The 17,379-nt window shown below is 40.3% G+C and overlaps 1 protein-coding gene across 2 annotated transcripts in view; it reads left to right on the top strand.

Annotated features, from left to right (window-relative positions):
- ranbp10 (RAN binding protein 10) overlaps positions 1 to 17,379 on the top strand; it is a 44,547-nt gene that overhangs the window by 3,242 nt on the left and 23,926 nt on the right. For both annotated transcript variants that reach the window (XM_037107691.1, XM_037107690.1), the window contains exons 2-3: positions 10,630 to 10,741; positions 14,323 to 14,375. In XM_037107691.1, coding sequence (XP_036963586.1) covers positions 10,630 to 10,741; positions 14,323 to 14,375 — 165 coding nt within the window. The remainder of the gene's footprint in view (positions 1 to 10,629; positions 10,742 to 14,322; positions 14,376 to 17,379) is intronic.

Genomic DNA, 17,379 nt, shown 5'->3' with positions numbered 1-17,379 from the left:
CTGGACTGCTGCTCATATCTCTGTTGTTTCCAAGGTACACCCTTCAACCATGCCATCAGGGAAGATGGCAGCAACAGCAGCAAAGAGAAGTGGCTGTCGTCCTTGTTCACAGATGCAGCTGTTTGCCACTGCTGTCTGAGTAGATGGATGGTTGATCTTTGAATTGAACTTTTTCAACTTACCACCAACGCTTGCCATGTGACCATAGCAACCACAGAAAATACAGCGAAAAATGATGTGGGAGCTAATTTTACTAGTGTCTAAATTCCCTGAATTATACACCTCTTCACCAGCAGTGAATATTATTAAGAAAAACTGTCTTGGAGCAACTTCAGAGTTGATCTTTTTTCTTTTAACCTATTCTGGTCCAATAAATAACTAATGATATCAGCTACCCTTGTTAATTTGTTAATGCAATGTTAACCATTTCATCCAGTTTAGGATAAAACTTACTCTATCAATTATATGTGATGAAATTAGATTAGATAGATAGTGGTAACCTGGCTTTGGTCAGAATCCAATGTTAATCTGAACACAAGCACAGACGCACACACACACCCATGATGCCTGCTGTTGCTCGCAACCTTAGGGCCCTGACACACACAGGCTGACATCGGTGCATCGTAGGGCTGTCAGTGGCTGTAGTCTGACTGCCATTAGACAGCTTGTTGGTGTCTTTTTTGAGCATTTGAGCAAATTGAGCATGTACAGTCAGCGGCGTCACATCAGTGAAATCACTCTGATTGGCTGTTCAGGTAAGCGGATCAATACAGAAAAGAGAAATGGAAAAAGAAAGCGAAAGCCCCTTGATTATATACTGTAGTATCCAGTTCACCCATTTGCCACTCTTTCTTATTTTGTTCTCCTCTGCCTGTTAACTAGTGCCATTTGCATTTTTTGCATCAGGTATTTTCTCGATTGGAAGCAGCTGTAATAGGGAGAGTCTTGTCAAAAAATGATTCTCAGTTCTAACAACTGATTTTATATCAGCAGAGAGGTGTTTCCTTTCATGCAGGGGCAGTACTTACAAGCTTGTTGGCCGTCTGCTCTAGTCTTTGCAGTGTGTTTCAATGCAGCTTTTTGGATAGGACACAGGAGGCATGAGGCGATGCAATAGTTGGATTTTGATGCAGCTAGTTCTTTGATTTGAGTTTAGAGTGTAAGAGCCTTGACGGCTATTGCACAGTAAGGTATTCTGGCTGTTTTGGGCAAATAAACCTGCAGTCAGACATAAACTCTTGCCATCAAAATAAAGTAAATATGTCGTAAGGTTTTTTCTTTCTGTGTGAACACAGCTAGCTTGTTTGCTCTAGGTTGCTTGGTAGTGAATTGCTGCAATGACCAGGCTTCATGCGGCTCACTTCAGCTCCATCCATGCACCACCTCTTTGCTAATTTTTGATTAGCTGGGAGTTACATGGAGCCGGGCACTGCCATGATGGCGACCACCCAGCTTGAGCTTCATTCTGGTCTTCAGAAACCTATGATTGAGGTCACCTTGGCTTTATTTTTACAATCAATGGAAACCACCTGCAGTCTAACACCTTAAACACACTGTGCCAACTGTTGGCCATCTGAAGTGTTTGGGGAGACTCGAATGACTTTGGGAACAAATGTGTTGCACTCAGCTGGAAGCTTTTGGAACTGTGTGGACAGTATCTGTTCCGATTACACTTGCGAAGTCTGAGAACGTTGGCTGATTGGTTGTGTGCTAGCTGTATAACCATTCTGATTGGCAGTGTGCTAGTGAATCAGCAGGGTGTGTGGGAGGGGCGTAATTCTGTGTGCGCTGCTTAACTCTGTAGTGTGGGCTTTGTTTTTCTATGTACTCCATTAAGCCATTTCCTGTTTTCCTGTTTTGGATTACTGGCACGAGACAAACGCCACCCGATGTTACGGAGACTTATCGCATCTCGTGCTAACGCAGAATATCTGCCCAGCACCAACTGGCTAACAGACAAAGTTAGCAACCGGTTGGTTTAAAAGATGAGTATTCAGCAGCTAAAGAGCCAGATATTTCATTCAGGAGCCACACTGGAACAGATATGAAGAGATACACAACTGAATTAAAAAAATGCCTGCAGACACATTTACCATGACAAATATTTAAAGGGATATTCTCCACCAAGAAACCGCCATCAAAAAGCCATAAACTCATAGCGACAAATAATGCTCAGAACAGCACCAAACTTCAGCAACAGTACAAATAGAGCCCCGGCACATAGTTTTAGGTATCAAACATCTGCTAACTTTGCCGGATTTCTATTGAAAAAAGCACACAACTCACCACTCTCCTTCAGTGGTGAGGAAGCCCTCACCAAGCGCAGTAGAGTTCCGCAGCTCAAGGATGAAAACGTATGATTATTATTATGAGCTGACAGGGAAAATAACAGAATTGAGCATTTCTAACTGCCCTCGGTAATTGACATAAGCTAGCGGTTGGCAAACTTGATCTCTTGGGGGGGGGGTTACTTGTAACACTGCCCCCAAGTGGCCAATAAATCAGTTAATGTACCTTTAAGAGCCTTTGGCAGATTTCCACTCCAGATCTTCCCCCCGTGATGAAGGTCACAGCCTGACAAAGCATCATCTGACATGCAAATATCTGACATGCAGTCCTCAGGTCACCAAAGAGGACTGGACAGCCTCCAATTCTTGGCTGTGCCTTTAATTTCTGTCCTTGAAAATCATGAACAGAGTAGATGACAAAGCACAATGGTGTCTATCATCTATTGAGAAAGCTATGGAAAAAGTGCAAACTGCCAAGGATGACGACAGAGTTTTTGGTCCAGTTACACAAGGACCTAATTGCTCACAATAACAGGCCCAGGGCCCATAATCCCACAGCTGCCCTTTGACTAGTTCAAGTCCATTGATCCATCACACTGCTACTTTACCAAGTCAAAAAGAAAGGTACTGCAGAATAAAAGCAACTTCTTCGAGTTAGAAATCTTAGCCATGTTCTCATCAATGTTATAGCTTACCAGTCTTTCCAGGTTTCCCATGGCTTGATTGCAGTTTTGTTCAGTGAGACTGCTGTATTTATTTGTATATGCCTCTTCTTTAATGTATTTGTCTGACTGATTGAAAGACAACTTCCATAGTGGCCAAATCATATAACTACAGCATCAATTACAAAGCCTTTTCTCCACAAGCTAAAATTGTCAAAGAAGCTCCTCTAAAATGTTGCATAATTCTTTTTGAGCATCACAACCGCCATCCGTTCCAAAAACAACTAGAAAGTCTAGAATTGCTGCACCATTAAATGTTTTTTTATCCTTAATCAAGTTAGTCGGCCGCTAAATCCGAAGTTAGCCGACTCGGTCAGCAGAAGTCTGTGGGCCCCACGACATGGAGATCCAGGAGGTTTTATCGAAATCGACTTGCTGAATCATCAGCCACTGAGCACCTTTAATGTGTATCTTTTATGTCCTTGGTATAAGCACCAACTCCTCTTTGGGGCTTTGAGTTCCTTGTAAAGGATTCTGGCTGCATGGCTAAGCAAACCAGCTAACGGCAGCTACAGTTGGCAAAAGCTAGTAGTTACTTTGATCTGCTGGCCCTTTTTTGTTGTGAGCATTAGTTCAACAGATGGCCAATTCTTACATATTGCACCTTTTTAAAAGGAGCATAGAACATGGCTGGTACCACTGTGAATGGATACATTAAGTTGTTTTAAACCATCTACTCTATTATCAGGTTAAAATAGTTTTTTGACAATTGCTTCTGAATTTTCCCTTCCATCTCCTGTCCTATTTCAAACTTATGAGTGCAATTTGGACCTCTGACAGTTACAGTTTAAAATCACATTGACACAGGTGTTCAGTTATCTTGGCTGATCAGACAGGCTGAAGTTGAACAGAGATTTCACGGGCATTATTTGAGGTTTCTAAATGCCATTTGCTACTAATATGTAGGGCAGTTGTAGCTCGGAGGGGAAAGCAGGTTGTACAGTGCCTATAAAAAGTATTCACTGCCTTAATTGTTTTCCCATTTTACTGCATCTATAAATGGAATCATGGTCAGTATAAATATAAAAAGTCTTTAATTTCAAAGTGGAAAAAGATTTCTTCACAGTAATGTGAATTAATTATAAATATATGTTGTAAAATAAGTGATGGCAAAAATTTTCACCCCCTTTAAAGAGACAGACTTAATTCAACAGAGGTCTCACGATTAGTGAAATGTAAATCCCCCGAGTGCAGTGAATGTGTCTGAGGTGCTGGTAAAATAAAGACAGGTGTGTTCTGAAGGTCCAGTCACTGGTTAATCAGTATTCCTTGCTACAATTACTCCATGAAGACAAAAGAACACAGCAACCATCTTCTTGAAAAGGTTATTGAAAAATATAAGTCAGGGGATGGATACAAAAACATATCCAAGTCAGTGAACTTCCCCCAGAGGTCAGTTTAATCCATCATTAAGAAATGGAAGAAATATGGCACATGTGTAAATCAGCTTACAGCAGGCGTAACCACAAACTGACTGTGCACGAAGGAGAATAGTGAGGGAGGCCACCAAGACACCTATGACTACTCTGAAGGAGTTAAAAGCTTCAGCAGCTGAGATGGATGGACTCTGCATACAACTGTTGCCCACGTTTTTCACCAGTCAAAGCTATAGGGAGAGTGGCAAAGAGAAGGCCACTGTTGAAGAAAGCTCATTACATATCAACTAGAGTTCACCCAAAGGCATTTGGGAGACTCCAAGGCCAACTGGAGGGATCAGGCTCGATGCTATGCTTGGTGGACACCAAACACTGCACGTCACCACAAACACACGACTTGGGAAAAACATTTATTTCAGCAAGACAATGACCCAGAGCACTGAGAATTTATTTTTGTATATTGACCATGATTCCAATTATGAAGGGTAAAGCAATGAGGGGGGTGAATAATTTTTATAGGCTCTGTATATTGATGGATGGTTCAATCCCCAGCTACACCTGTCCTTTTACAGTATCCTTGAGCAAAACCCAGAACCTCATTGGCTCCAAGACATCACTGGCATGTGCTTATGATTGTGTCTCACTGCAGAGCACTGTGGGGAAAGGTGCTTTAAAGACGCAGGCCATTTCGAGCTTATAAACTAAGAATTTCAAAGGTGTAAGTTACGCAGTTCAACAAAACTTAGGAGAGTAAAGGACATGGGAGACAGTCAGGCACAGTTTGAATATACCTACACAGTCATGACAAGACAACAACCGTTTGAATGTCCCATGGGTGTGAAGATTTCTGGTTGATTCTGTCTTGGGTCTAATTTCCATAGCTCTATCATCATGACTAGCTTGAGCTTGTGTTTTCAGAGTTGCTGCTGACGTTTTTTTATTGAATGATGGGAGTGGAGTTTGGTGAGAGCTGTATAGACTCAGCTGGTCGAGCCAGTTAACAAAAATCGTGAGCTGAATGCAAAATTAGCCTCACGTGTGAATAACTGTTATGATTATAGACAGTCAAGTGATAAAAATATAAAATAGTAAAATCTACTTACTGGATGTTAGGCTTAAACTTGCAGGCGACAAGATTTGAGCTTTTTCTTATCTTTATGAAGTCAATGTTGATCACACAATGTAATGGCTATGACGCCATTTGCGTTTACATCGGCCCTCTCTAAACCTCACTTTTACTGGGTGACTATGTCTGCCATATAGCACAAAGTCTCCTGGAAAAATAAAGGCAGACTGATGATCCAGTCAGGCTGGCAACCTGGCACCATGTTTATCTGCTTTCACGTCTCCATCAGTGATTATTATTTCATAAGCCTACCTTTTGTCCTGGGTTGTTTGCGTCTCTGAAGAAATATTAATGATCTGCATGTCTTTGCAATATTGACACCTACAATAAAAACACTGGAAAGCCTATTACTCAAGTTCTGAGAGGTTTGAATTACATTTTAAGTAAAAGTAAACAATGAAGCGTTGATATGCGGCCCTCACCTTTTACTGCGTTCATTCAGTGTCGGCAGAATAGGAAGTAAGTTATTCAGACTTGAGAGTGTTAACACATGAACACATATGCAAGATGGTTGCCTTTGGTTAGCTAACTTAATTGCTTAATTACTAATAGCTAACTTAATTTGCTTTAGTAGTGACTTGTCAACAAGTTAAACCAGACACAAACACACTGTATAGTTAGTCTTAAATCTGCTTAATCGACTTAAAGGTCCCATATTATGAAAAACACGTTTTCTCTGGTCTCTACATATATAAACTGGTCCTCCCTGAGCCTGCCAACTCCCAGAATGAGGAAAGCAACCGATTCCTCCTTGCTACGTAATGAAATGAGTCATTTTCATAGGCCGGCCTCCTCTGCGCGGTGATAGGAGATATCTGAGAGGGGGGCGCTAATCCCTGAGGTGATGTTCGGTGTGTCCAGCGGTAAGATAGCAGTGTTTCACAATGTAGTTGCTCAGAGCAAATCTGTTGTTGGTTGTAAACATTAACATAAGTGCCTGTATTCTGTCCCAGCTACAGAACAACAGAAGAGACAGTGGTTGTGTTTCATTTTTTAACGACAACGCTGGCTTTGCCTCAGTTCCAACCATACCAGACCCAGCAACTGCACTTGGGCCACGGGCCACAGTCTTTACATTTGCCTACAAGTATGGCGAAGTCAGCTGGATACTGGCTAACTAGTTAGCTCCGCTTTGGTCCGCTATGCAATGGCATTTGAAGCGAGTTTAATTTCAATAATATTATGATCTAGCTTGGTTGTAACAGTAAAATGTCTGGAAACGTGCAGACTGGAGACAGAAACAGTGTGAATAGTGTCCAAGAGTTTGGAGACTATGTGGAGAAAACACAGTTTTTGCTAGCTGTTAGCCATTAGCTACATGGTAATACCTGTAACAACACATACAAACAAACTTACATTATTCAAACACACTAACCATTCTGAAAAGTCCTGCTGCAGCCGCAGAGTCTGTACTTCTTCAGAAGCCTCTCTGTCTGGGTCCGATTCTGGGTCAAACTGGTATGGTTGAACGAAAGCGATACATATATATACATCCACCATAAACATTAGGGCATGTAGGCAAGTAGGCATTGACAGACGGAGCTCATTAGCATTTAAAGGTACAGGCACAGAAACAGCCTGCTCTCAGTAGAGCTCACTTGAGCGACTTTTAGAAAGCTGAAATTCAGGACCACGGATGGGTTTGTGGCAGTGTATATCAAATACAGTGTTGTTGGACCTCTGACAGCTGTGTGAAATTGATAAAATACAGTATAATATTGGACCTTTAATTTGTGTTTATATTTTTTTTCGATTCAGCTGCCAGTGATGGAGGCATTGCAGCCATTTTGTCACTGGATTGTTGGCATTTCTGTTCACCAAGTATGACAAATAACAGCTGGTGTGTTGTCAGAGATTCTTGCAATTACAAAAAGTAAGGCAGATGTGAATAGTTTTTCCAACTCTGCTGCTGGAGATTACTGGCGTGAATGTGGCTTTTACCTCGACTAAACTAGTCCATTACATCTACAGGGGTTACCCTGTTTAGGTGTTGCAGTTTAGCATGACTTTTCCCATTGTAAGTGCTGACTATACCTGTGACAGGCAATATGTAACCTTGCAAAACAAAAGGGAGATCGTTTGTGTTTCCTCTACCAGTCTAAACATTGTTCAACCAATCTTGGATGGTATCCAAGAAAATGCGGTTGTCATCTTCAGTACGCTTTGGCCAGACTTTGAATGCTTCAGCTGAATGACAGTGATTCTCTTTGTCAAGCCATGTTAATGTTTTGTACATCTTCTGTGGTAGCATTATGTGCCCACTGTGGCAATGTCTGCTCTTCATTGGTGAAATTGTGATATTCACTCTTCTTCTGCTGATGCTGTTGCTTCTGCTGTTGAAGTGACGAGGCAGATGAAAACGTGGAACTGCGGCCTTTGTTGGACTTTCTGTTATTGAACTGATAGATGTTGTACTTTCCCCTGCTCGTGGTCAAGGATAGAACCTAGGGTGTGTTTGCTGGTTTCCTAGTAAGCAACTGAGGCCTCAGTGAACTGTGGGGTAGAAAAAGTAAATTAACCTTTGACCCTCTCTGGTGGAGAGGTGTCACAGAACGGCTGAAGGGTGTTTCTCAAAGGAAAGCTTTGTCTCAGTTTTTCAGTTAGATAACAAGCTGACTATAGGAAATATCTTGCATGATGACAATGTTTTGGCCCTTTGTTTTTCGTGAAGGCATACTTTTACATTTAGGTTTGTTATTTAGGGGGTGGTAGTTGATTAAAGGTAGTGTCCATTTCTCTAACCCCTCAATGCAGTTATAAAGAGACCTGTTGGCCTACTGACGACTCGTTTTCATGAGGAGCAGCTAAAAATAGATGCTGCAAATGTTGCTCCAACCATTGGACCAGACAGTCACGCCACACACACACACACACACACACACACACATGCACATGCACGAGCATGCTGGTCACATGAATAAATGTGCCGTAATAACATGCCCCGGTTCCACAGTAGATATGTTGAGTTGTAGAACAGGCAGAACTGAGTGAAGCTTATCATATCATTGTGATGACAGTACGCATTACATTTATCTCCTGTGCATGGTGTGATGATGATGTTGTGAAAAAAAATCACCATGAGCTTAAATTACATAAAAGCATATCATCAATTAAATAGAGACCAGAATAGTGAATTAAGTTTCAATCACTTAGCAGTTTTGATCATTACTGTTGTCATGTTCACTACATCCCCAGCTGGCTGTATGTAAGTAGTTGGAGTTTCCTATGCTCTGTCTCTCTAACACATGCACACACACACACACACACGCACACACACACACACACACACACACACACACTGCAACAGCCTCAAGGTGTCTGCTGACAGCCAGCTGCTTCGTTTAAGGTTACAGCCTATCTACATTTCATACATGCACACACAAACACTCACAAACGCACAAACTCACACACACACACACACACGGAGCTACCGATGACTTTATCATGACAGGTGAACTCAGTGTGATTACATGTAACAGAAAGATGCTCATGTTTACTGTACAGCCCAGATAGCAGTTACACAACATACCTCTCTCTCATGACCCCAGGGATTGCATAAGCAGCCATCTGAATATAGAATGACAGTCAGTAATGACTGTTGTGCCTGAATCTAATTGGTCCAGACACCTTACATGAGCCCTGTGACCCTGTTGTTTACATCTTTATCATTGACTATATATAAGTAGGGGATTATCTTCACACACACAAAATGAATAGAAATGCCTTAACAAAAGTATGGATTATGGGGAGAAAATCAGTCCTAGCTGAACTAAATCTGTGCATTACTGATTATAAGATTTTTTTCTGTGTCCCAGTCGATCAAGTTAAATAGTTAGATGTAACTATCTGATATATGTTGTCATAGAAAATGAAGTAAGACAGAGTGGAACTTGCTCATTAAACACACAACAAAGTAAAAAAAAAAAAAAAAAAAACACATGAAAAGCTTATGAAAGTAGAAAGTAATGATTTAACAAATAATGACAAATAAATTAGTCAGGTTAAGTTTTTTCTTACATAGTAGACAGTAAATAGAAGTTTGTGTCATATCAACATACTAGGCAGAAGTACATATATTCTTTACTCAAGTAGAAGAACGTACAGGTTCTGAATTGTGGTCATAGTATAAATCTGAATATCATTCTGAAGGACATTTCTATTGGCCATTTCTGTACAAAGCTAATTGAACTTCATGCCAAAATTAATATTATGAAGAAATAAGATTATTAAACTTCTAGGTAGAATCTGTAGGACTTGAACTGTTCGTAAAAGCACCAGAAAATTACTTGATGGTTGAGTCTCATTCTCAGGATATCAAATATCAATGTTTTGGGTTGGTAAAAGCATCTCAAGCACAGCAGCAAAGTTAGAACAAAATCCAGGCAGAGGGGCTGTAGGGTCTCTGCAGGGACAAGACTTTTAACACGTCTGTTCTCCCAATTCGAGTCTCCCAAGCTGTCTGTTTCTGTTATACTATGTCATACAATATACAACATAGTGAAACTGGTACTTTGCATTTAACCCATCCCAAGGGAGCAGTGGGCAGCGAACATTTCCGGGGACCAACTCTTAAGAACATGCAAGTGTGGGGCAACAGTGCTTACCACTGTGCTACTGTGCTGATAGGTTCAAAGTAAGATAAAATGCATCAGTTTTCAAAATGTATGTAGTAGAAAGTACAGATATTTATGTTATATTGTAGGGAGTAAAAGTAAAAGGTGTCAGGAAAATAGATATTTAGTATATCTGAAAAATCAGTCTGAAAAAAAGTACAGTAACAAAGTATTAGTATGTATTATTATGTTATTCCCCACCTCTGCACCCTTTAGATAATTATGTACACAGTCTTGTACCTTTACCTTTTCTGCTGTCTTGCACTTTTTTTTTCTTCCCTATAAAATATTTTATGGTTATCCTTCTCCTCGTAATTGGTTGCCTCTGACATGTCAATTGAGTGAAGGAATGGAAAATTTACCTCCGAAATTGGAACGACAAACTCTGTGGTCACTGTTGAGCTCTATATCTAAACGCCACCATAAGCCCTGAAGATGTATTATCCAGAAGACATTACCACTTATTATATTATTCATTTAGATCTCATGTTTCTCCTTTTGCAGGCCACGGTAAGAACCACAAGGATGCAGCATCAGTGAGAGCCACACACCCAATCCCCGCTGCCTGCGGGATCTACTACTTTGAAGTGAAGATAGTCAGCAAAGGTCGCGATGGGTAAGTAGAAACAACACTGTTCAATCTTAGTTTCATGGCTTCCATATTAGTATGGTAACTTTTGCAGCCTCATGTCAGTAGGTCAATATTGCACATACGCCATTTTCAGCGACACCAGTACTGCTGACCATTAAATTGTATTGTATTGTACATGAGTTTTGGAATGATGAGCAATAAATAAGAAAAATCATTTGAACTAAGAGACTGAGCCATGCATTCATACCATCTGGTCATGATACATGATAAATATAAGGATGTATAATGTTAGCATTTATCATGCCCATGGAATGCACATTAACCTGTTGACAAAATAAACATTAGATGCTAAATGTTATCATGTTAACACACCTGCTTTAACATTAATGTGCTGTCAGTCTAATGATTTAAACCCTGCATACTTTTTGTGTGCTAGATCTAACTGTTGTTAGCAAGCATGGTTGTGTCTCTGATGCAGAATGGCATTATAGCAGTTTATCTACAAAGTCTAGTATATCTTGTGAAATTGTCAGCACTAATACAAATAAAGTAATCTCATATGTATTCTATATTTTCAGTCTGCAGTTCTATAGTTGAATTTTTTTGTCCATAGTGTGTGAAATATCTGTGGATTTGACTTTATTTTCTTTGTTCATTGTTATTTTCCAGTGGTTGTTTTGCTAAGATCACACTGCCCTGTCTCAGTGTGGCAGCTTGTGAATCTGTGAACTTGCTTCAGCAGCATATCCTCACTATGAGTCTGCACAAAAACTGCAATCTTGATATGACTATTCAACTTCATTGCCAAATACAACAGTCTCTTCAAATATGTCACTCGTGACCTCCGTTGAAGTCATCTTGGTGCCAATATCAGCTGCTCTCTGAGTGTTTCAGTGACAAAAGTTGCATCAACAGTGTTAGACATTTAAACTTGCTGTGACTGTGAAAATGAGCACAGTTCAACCCAAAAATGGTGGCTTAAGCATAAACAACCTGGCTTGTTACATCTGAGGGCCAAAACCTGACTGTCGAGGTTTTGTGTAGCTGAAAGATCAAAACTTTAATCAAAGCAGTGCCAGAATGATCTCAGTGTGAAATTTGGCAGAAACGGGAAAGGGACAGTACGATGTGCAAAAAAAAAAGGTCATTCAACAGGGATGCAAGGTAGGATAGCCTCTCCTACCATGTGATATACCATGATGTGATATCTTTTTAAACTAGTATCAGAGAAAATTTATTAGTGGATTATAACACCTTTTTTGCAGGCACTATTGCAAAATATTGTTTATCCATATCCAGTTTCACATTTTTAACCTGGTTGGACTGATATATTGACTAACTGAGTAACCTATTGAGGCACGGTTAGCTCCTAGAAGACTGCCAGAATAGGTGACACCATTCAAGAAGTAGTCACCAAAAGTTGCTGAGTTAACTTTAAGCATCTGCTGGGGTCGTTGACACTGCTTCTCCAGGTGCTTAGATGTCCTGGCTTTAAAAAAAAAAAAAGTCATAAAAGTTGCACAATATACTGTTAACTGTCCCCAGTTCCAGTTGAGCAGCTCAGTGCAAATAGAACAAAGCTTTAGTGTAAAAGACAACTGCAATGTGGGAGTGTCTGTGTGTGAAACTTCTACCTAAAGTGAAAGACTTCAGAATCAACCAAGCTGCTTGTATACACCAGAAAGCAGTGTGATTGAATGGAGCGATTGTCTGGGTCACTGGACCAGCAGCAGGACTGAACAACATACTGAATTCATATTTAAGTTGCAACATGAAATAATGACATACAGTGCTAAACTGACATAAGATGCACTGCATGTAAAACCCCTGTTATCATATTGACGACTGACATGGGACAACATCACAAAATGTCAATACTATGGCCTCACAGTTTTTGTACGTGTGTGGAAACAGTCTCTAAGTTTCAAGCCTCTAAATTACATCTTGAACAAGTTGTTGATTAGTGCTTATTATCAACTGTTAATTATGTAAGACCTCCCTTTACAATAGTCAACATTTTGACCGAGTGCACATTATAGAGAGGGTGGGTCTAATTAGTATCAGCTGTCTGTCTATTATGGGGCAAGATGTGGTGATGGCAAATGACTCATGGGAGCTCAAAACATCAAACTCATTTATTTATTTTTTTTACTTGTGATTATAAATCACAACACAGGGTTTCTTTTAGCTTAAAATATGTAACATACATACGGCATATACGGATACAAATTTAAATTTGCCCATTTTGGCAAAGTTTTGAACAAATAAATACAAAGGTCAAAACAACCCTCAAAGATTTTCTCTGCAAAGTGAATTTTTAATTTGACTGCAAGAAATATTTAAATGAATAATTATAATTTAATGCTACTGGTTGCAATGAATGTCCCAGTTTATCGCTTAATCTGAGGGAGCAAAGAGAGGAGGTTTGATGCTCTTCCTTCTTTATTAAGTTCCTTCGCTCATGTCTAGGAGAAGGTTCAAGATGTTTGCCCTCCAAACAGATGTTTCTTATTAAGCCTCATGAGGCTATTAGAACTCTTTCATTTTAATGTCTTATGGTCCTTTTATATATGACAAGTATAAAATGACTAGAAGAGTTGGCTAACTAGATAATGTTACATTGTGATTGCTGATTTGTGCATGACAATCCCACATGTCGATATATTTCAATGTTGCGGCATATTGGAAACATCCAGTCGCGTCTGTTCACATAAATGCCGACTAGTGATGACTCATGAGGGTCTGAAGGGTTGTCCTATATCATACCAGGAGATTTACACCATTACCCCTTGTAACTCTGATCTGAGCAACTAGAAATGAGATTAAGCCTTTGTCTCCTTATTTTTAATTGCAAACTGATTAATTACATTTCCCCTTGATGAACAGTTGCTGGAACAATAATGTTTATTTTATCTGGTGACTCTGCCTCATTATTCTCGTCCCACTATTAGTTAAACTTATTTAAAATCATCTACCATCTGACTAATGTGACGCCAGTGTCTTTCCATCCTCTCACAGCCAAGATGTCATTGAGCAAAAAGAATGAATCTTGTGAAAAAGGCCATCCGTTCAGCTTAGACAAAATGTGATTTATTGTTGGGATTTAAGTGATGACTTCAGAGTGTGCCAAAGCAAGCTGAGGCGATGCCAAACATATTCAACTGACAATTCCGATGGCTCGTTCAATTGAGCAAAAAGGTTTTTTGCTGGGCTTTCGTAAGCTTTCTTACATGAGAAGGATGCGGGCCAGCTGCTTATCCTCGTGTGACGGACTTATGATGTCACTGTTGACTCCTAAGCTTCAACTCTCACTGACACTTTTGATGTTCTGACTTTACCTTGGAGGCAGTTGACTCTGCCTTAACCACTCCACACATTTGGGATGTGAAAGGAGATCAAACACAGTGTGCTCAAAGTTACCTCTGGCTGCTACTCTTTGATGTACCATCTAAAGCTTTACTTGAGAATTTTTCAAAGTTTACCTGAGAAAACCCCCAAAAGTTGATACTTTGAGCGATTAGAGATATGTTTCAAGGCGATTCCATGTTATATACTGTGTAAAATCTTCCACAGTTTAATTTTTTTTCTTCTCTTATTGTTCGCAGGTACATGGGCATCGGCCTGTCTGCTCAGGGAGTCAACATGAACAGACTGCCTGGTGAGTAACTGAATGGTATAAGCATACAATAATATTGAGGGGATGGTAAATGGACAGATAAGCAATTGCTTCATTTAAATGAATTAACTGACTTTGCAATGGGTGTGGTTACAAAGGGAGTCTGCCTTTGAGCAATCAGCGGAATGCGGTGAAAATAAGGACTCCCAAGGTTAGTCAACATGAACAGAGTGTATGGCGAGCACTTCATCATGCCAACATCCAAGAATAACATTGGCTTGCTGGGCCCGGGCCAGAATTTCAAACACTTAGCAGCAGTCGGATCGGACCAGTGCTTTGGCAAGAAGAGAACCACCCTGCAGTGCTGTCTTCTTTTGTTCAGTTGTGGTTACACACAGGACAGTCTGCACAGTACAATTAATCAGTCCGGATGGGCCGGCCAAGACCTTGACCCTAAACTTTTCTAATTACTTATTGGCCCACGGCTACAGCCCTAAGACCCTTATTGACTCAGATTACAATCAAGCGTTGACAGTGCTGTGTTGTTGGTTTTCTTTGGTTGAATACATGATGGAATAAAGATGTTCTTATTCACCAATGTAAACACTGGAAAGAGATTGACCATAAGCCCTTAGTCATTGTTTTCACTCAGGCCGGAGATATTTTTGGTGCTGCAGCGGTGTGGAGAGATGGATGATATTTTCAAGTGTGGAGTTTGTGGAGGCGAGATATGAATGTCAATGAAAGGAAAGAAGAAAGTGACAAGAAATGGATTTTGTGGATAAGTGAAAGTAGCTGGAGAAGTGCCAACATTTATGAGATTTGGGGATGAAAGCAGGAGAAGATGAGGATGTGTTGCGTTGCTATAGTAATTGGATGTGGTTTGTGGATTCCGTAGGAACAGTCTAACAGCTGCAGAAAGAACATGTCAGGACATGTCACTGAGCAGTCATATGGATCAGTGACAGATGATGTTGACTCCGGCTTGCGGTTTGACCTCAGTATAATCTGACTCAGGACAAACATTGCTTCTCACTTTGTAATGACAGATTGCTCAAACGCTATTTTACACTGAACATGGTTTTTGGCCCGAGTCTAAGACAACACCACATTAAATGAATGGAATATGCAGTTTTGAATAATGGACATTTTTGTGAATTCATCTCTCTCATACCAATGCTGTCATCCTCAGCAATTGTACAAAACAATCTTTGCCAAAATTGACCTGTTGTGTAAACTTGTACTCAGTTCTGTTTGAGTTATTAGTGAGTTTAACTATACCATCTACTGGATTATGCTGAGTGAAGGTACAGTATGTTAACACATTAAGCCCCAAACTAAGCAAAAATATTGTAAGATTTGAAAGCATACTCAAAGAATTTAGCATTTGATTTTTACTTAGTTGGAGGACTTAAAAATAAATGGTAAGAATCAATGCATCAGAGGCAAAGATGTCCTGACTTGTAGACCTTAGTGTTGATTTAAGGTACCCTGTGGAGTTTTTCCCAACATATTAAAGTAATGTTTGTTTTCAGTGTTGCTCACCCAAATGCATTGTGTGTATCCCTGAGGACTGCCAAGGTGTTGAATGCTTTCTATTTTTCATAAAACATTTGTAAAGCCAATTTTAATTCAATTAAAATTTATTTTATGAGCTGTGCACTGTTCGCGCTGCAGATGTCAAAGGTTAATCACCAAGATTATCCCTGACCAGTTACATGCTTATCCATCTATAGGTGTAACGATAAGGTCACACAGAAATGAAAATTCAGTCATTATCTACTAACCCCCATTTCTCATGGACAGTCAGGTGAAATTTCAGAGCTTACAGAAAAACAGACTTACTTTAAAGGTCCCATATTATACTGTTTTTCATCAATTTCACACAGCTGTCAGAGGTCCAACAACACTGTATTCGATATACACTGGCCCAAACCCATCCGTGGTCCTGAATTTCAGCTGTCTTAAAGTCGCTGAAGTGAGCTCTACTGAGAGCAGGCTGTTTCTGTGCCTGTACGTTTAAATGCTAATGAGTTCCGTCTGTCAACGCCTACTTGCCTACTACATGTCCCTCTCAGGGAGGGGATGCCTGTTACGCTAGTGGTAGCATGCACTAATTTTAGGGTGGACGTATCCTATGGCTCGCCGTGTTGCTTTCCTTCAGCCATACCAGTTTGACCCAGAATCAGACCCAGAAGGAGAGGCTCCTGAGGAAGTACAGACTCTGCAGCAGCAGCAAGACATGTGTCTGAATATACTACTTAGTTTGTTTGTATGTGTTGTTACAGTTACTACCATGTAGCTAATGGCTAACAGCTAGCAGCAGCTGTGTTTGTCTCCAACACAGTCTCCAAACACATTGTTAGCATTGTCTCTTTCTCCAGTCTGCACCTTTCCAGACTTTTTATTGTGACAACCAAGTTCCATCGTTATATTATTAACATTAAACTAGCTTCAAACTCCATTGCATAGCAGACCAAAGTGGAGCTAACTAGTTAACAAATTTCCAGCTGACTTCACCATTCTCGTAGGCAACTGTAAATACTAGCATAACGTGATGACACTTACCTGTGGCTTGGGTGCAGTTGCTGGGTCCGGGCGACATTGTGGGGACATTTCCTCCAGAAAGACAACAAAGTAAAAAAAAAAGTGTGATGTGTGAAGCAATCTTCAGTTCTGTGGTAGTAGCACTACACAGCCAAACATCACAACGCTGCTGGCCAGGGAAGAAAGTGTGATGCGCTGGTCCAAGGTTTTATGCTGCCAATCAGTGTGGTAGAGGCCGAGGGATTCAAAGAACTAGTTTGGTTCCTTGTGCCAGAGCATGTTATGACATTGACAGCTACTGTGACTAAACACCAGCAAAAAAGCACTTTGAGATGAAGGATGAGCTTAAAGTCAAGCTAGCCAGGGCAGAAAACATTAGCTCTGACAAACGACTAAACACTTGTCACAAATGAAAGCTAACGTCATCAGTGCTGACTGGGAGATGCAGTCCAGTGTACTCCTTTTTCTAGCGCTGGTACAGCAATGAAACAAAGTGAAA

This window comes from Acanthopagrus latus, chromosome 8 (genome assembly GCF_904848185.1).
Source record: "Acanthopagrus latus isolate v.2019 chromosome 8, fAcaLat1.1, whole genome shotgun sequence".
NCBI classification, from domain to species: Eukaryota; Metazoa; Chordata; class Actinopteri; order Spariformes; family Sparidae; genus Acanthopagrus; species Acanthopagrus latus.
This window is presented reverse-complemented; position numbering and strand designations above follow the sequence as displayed.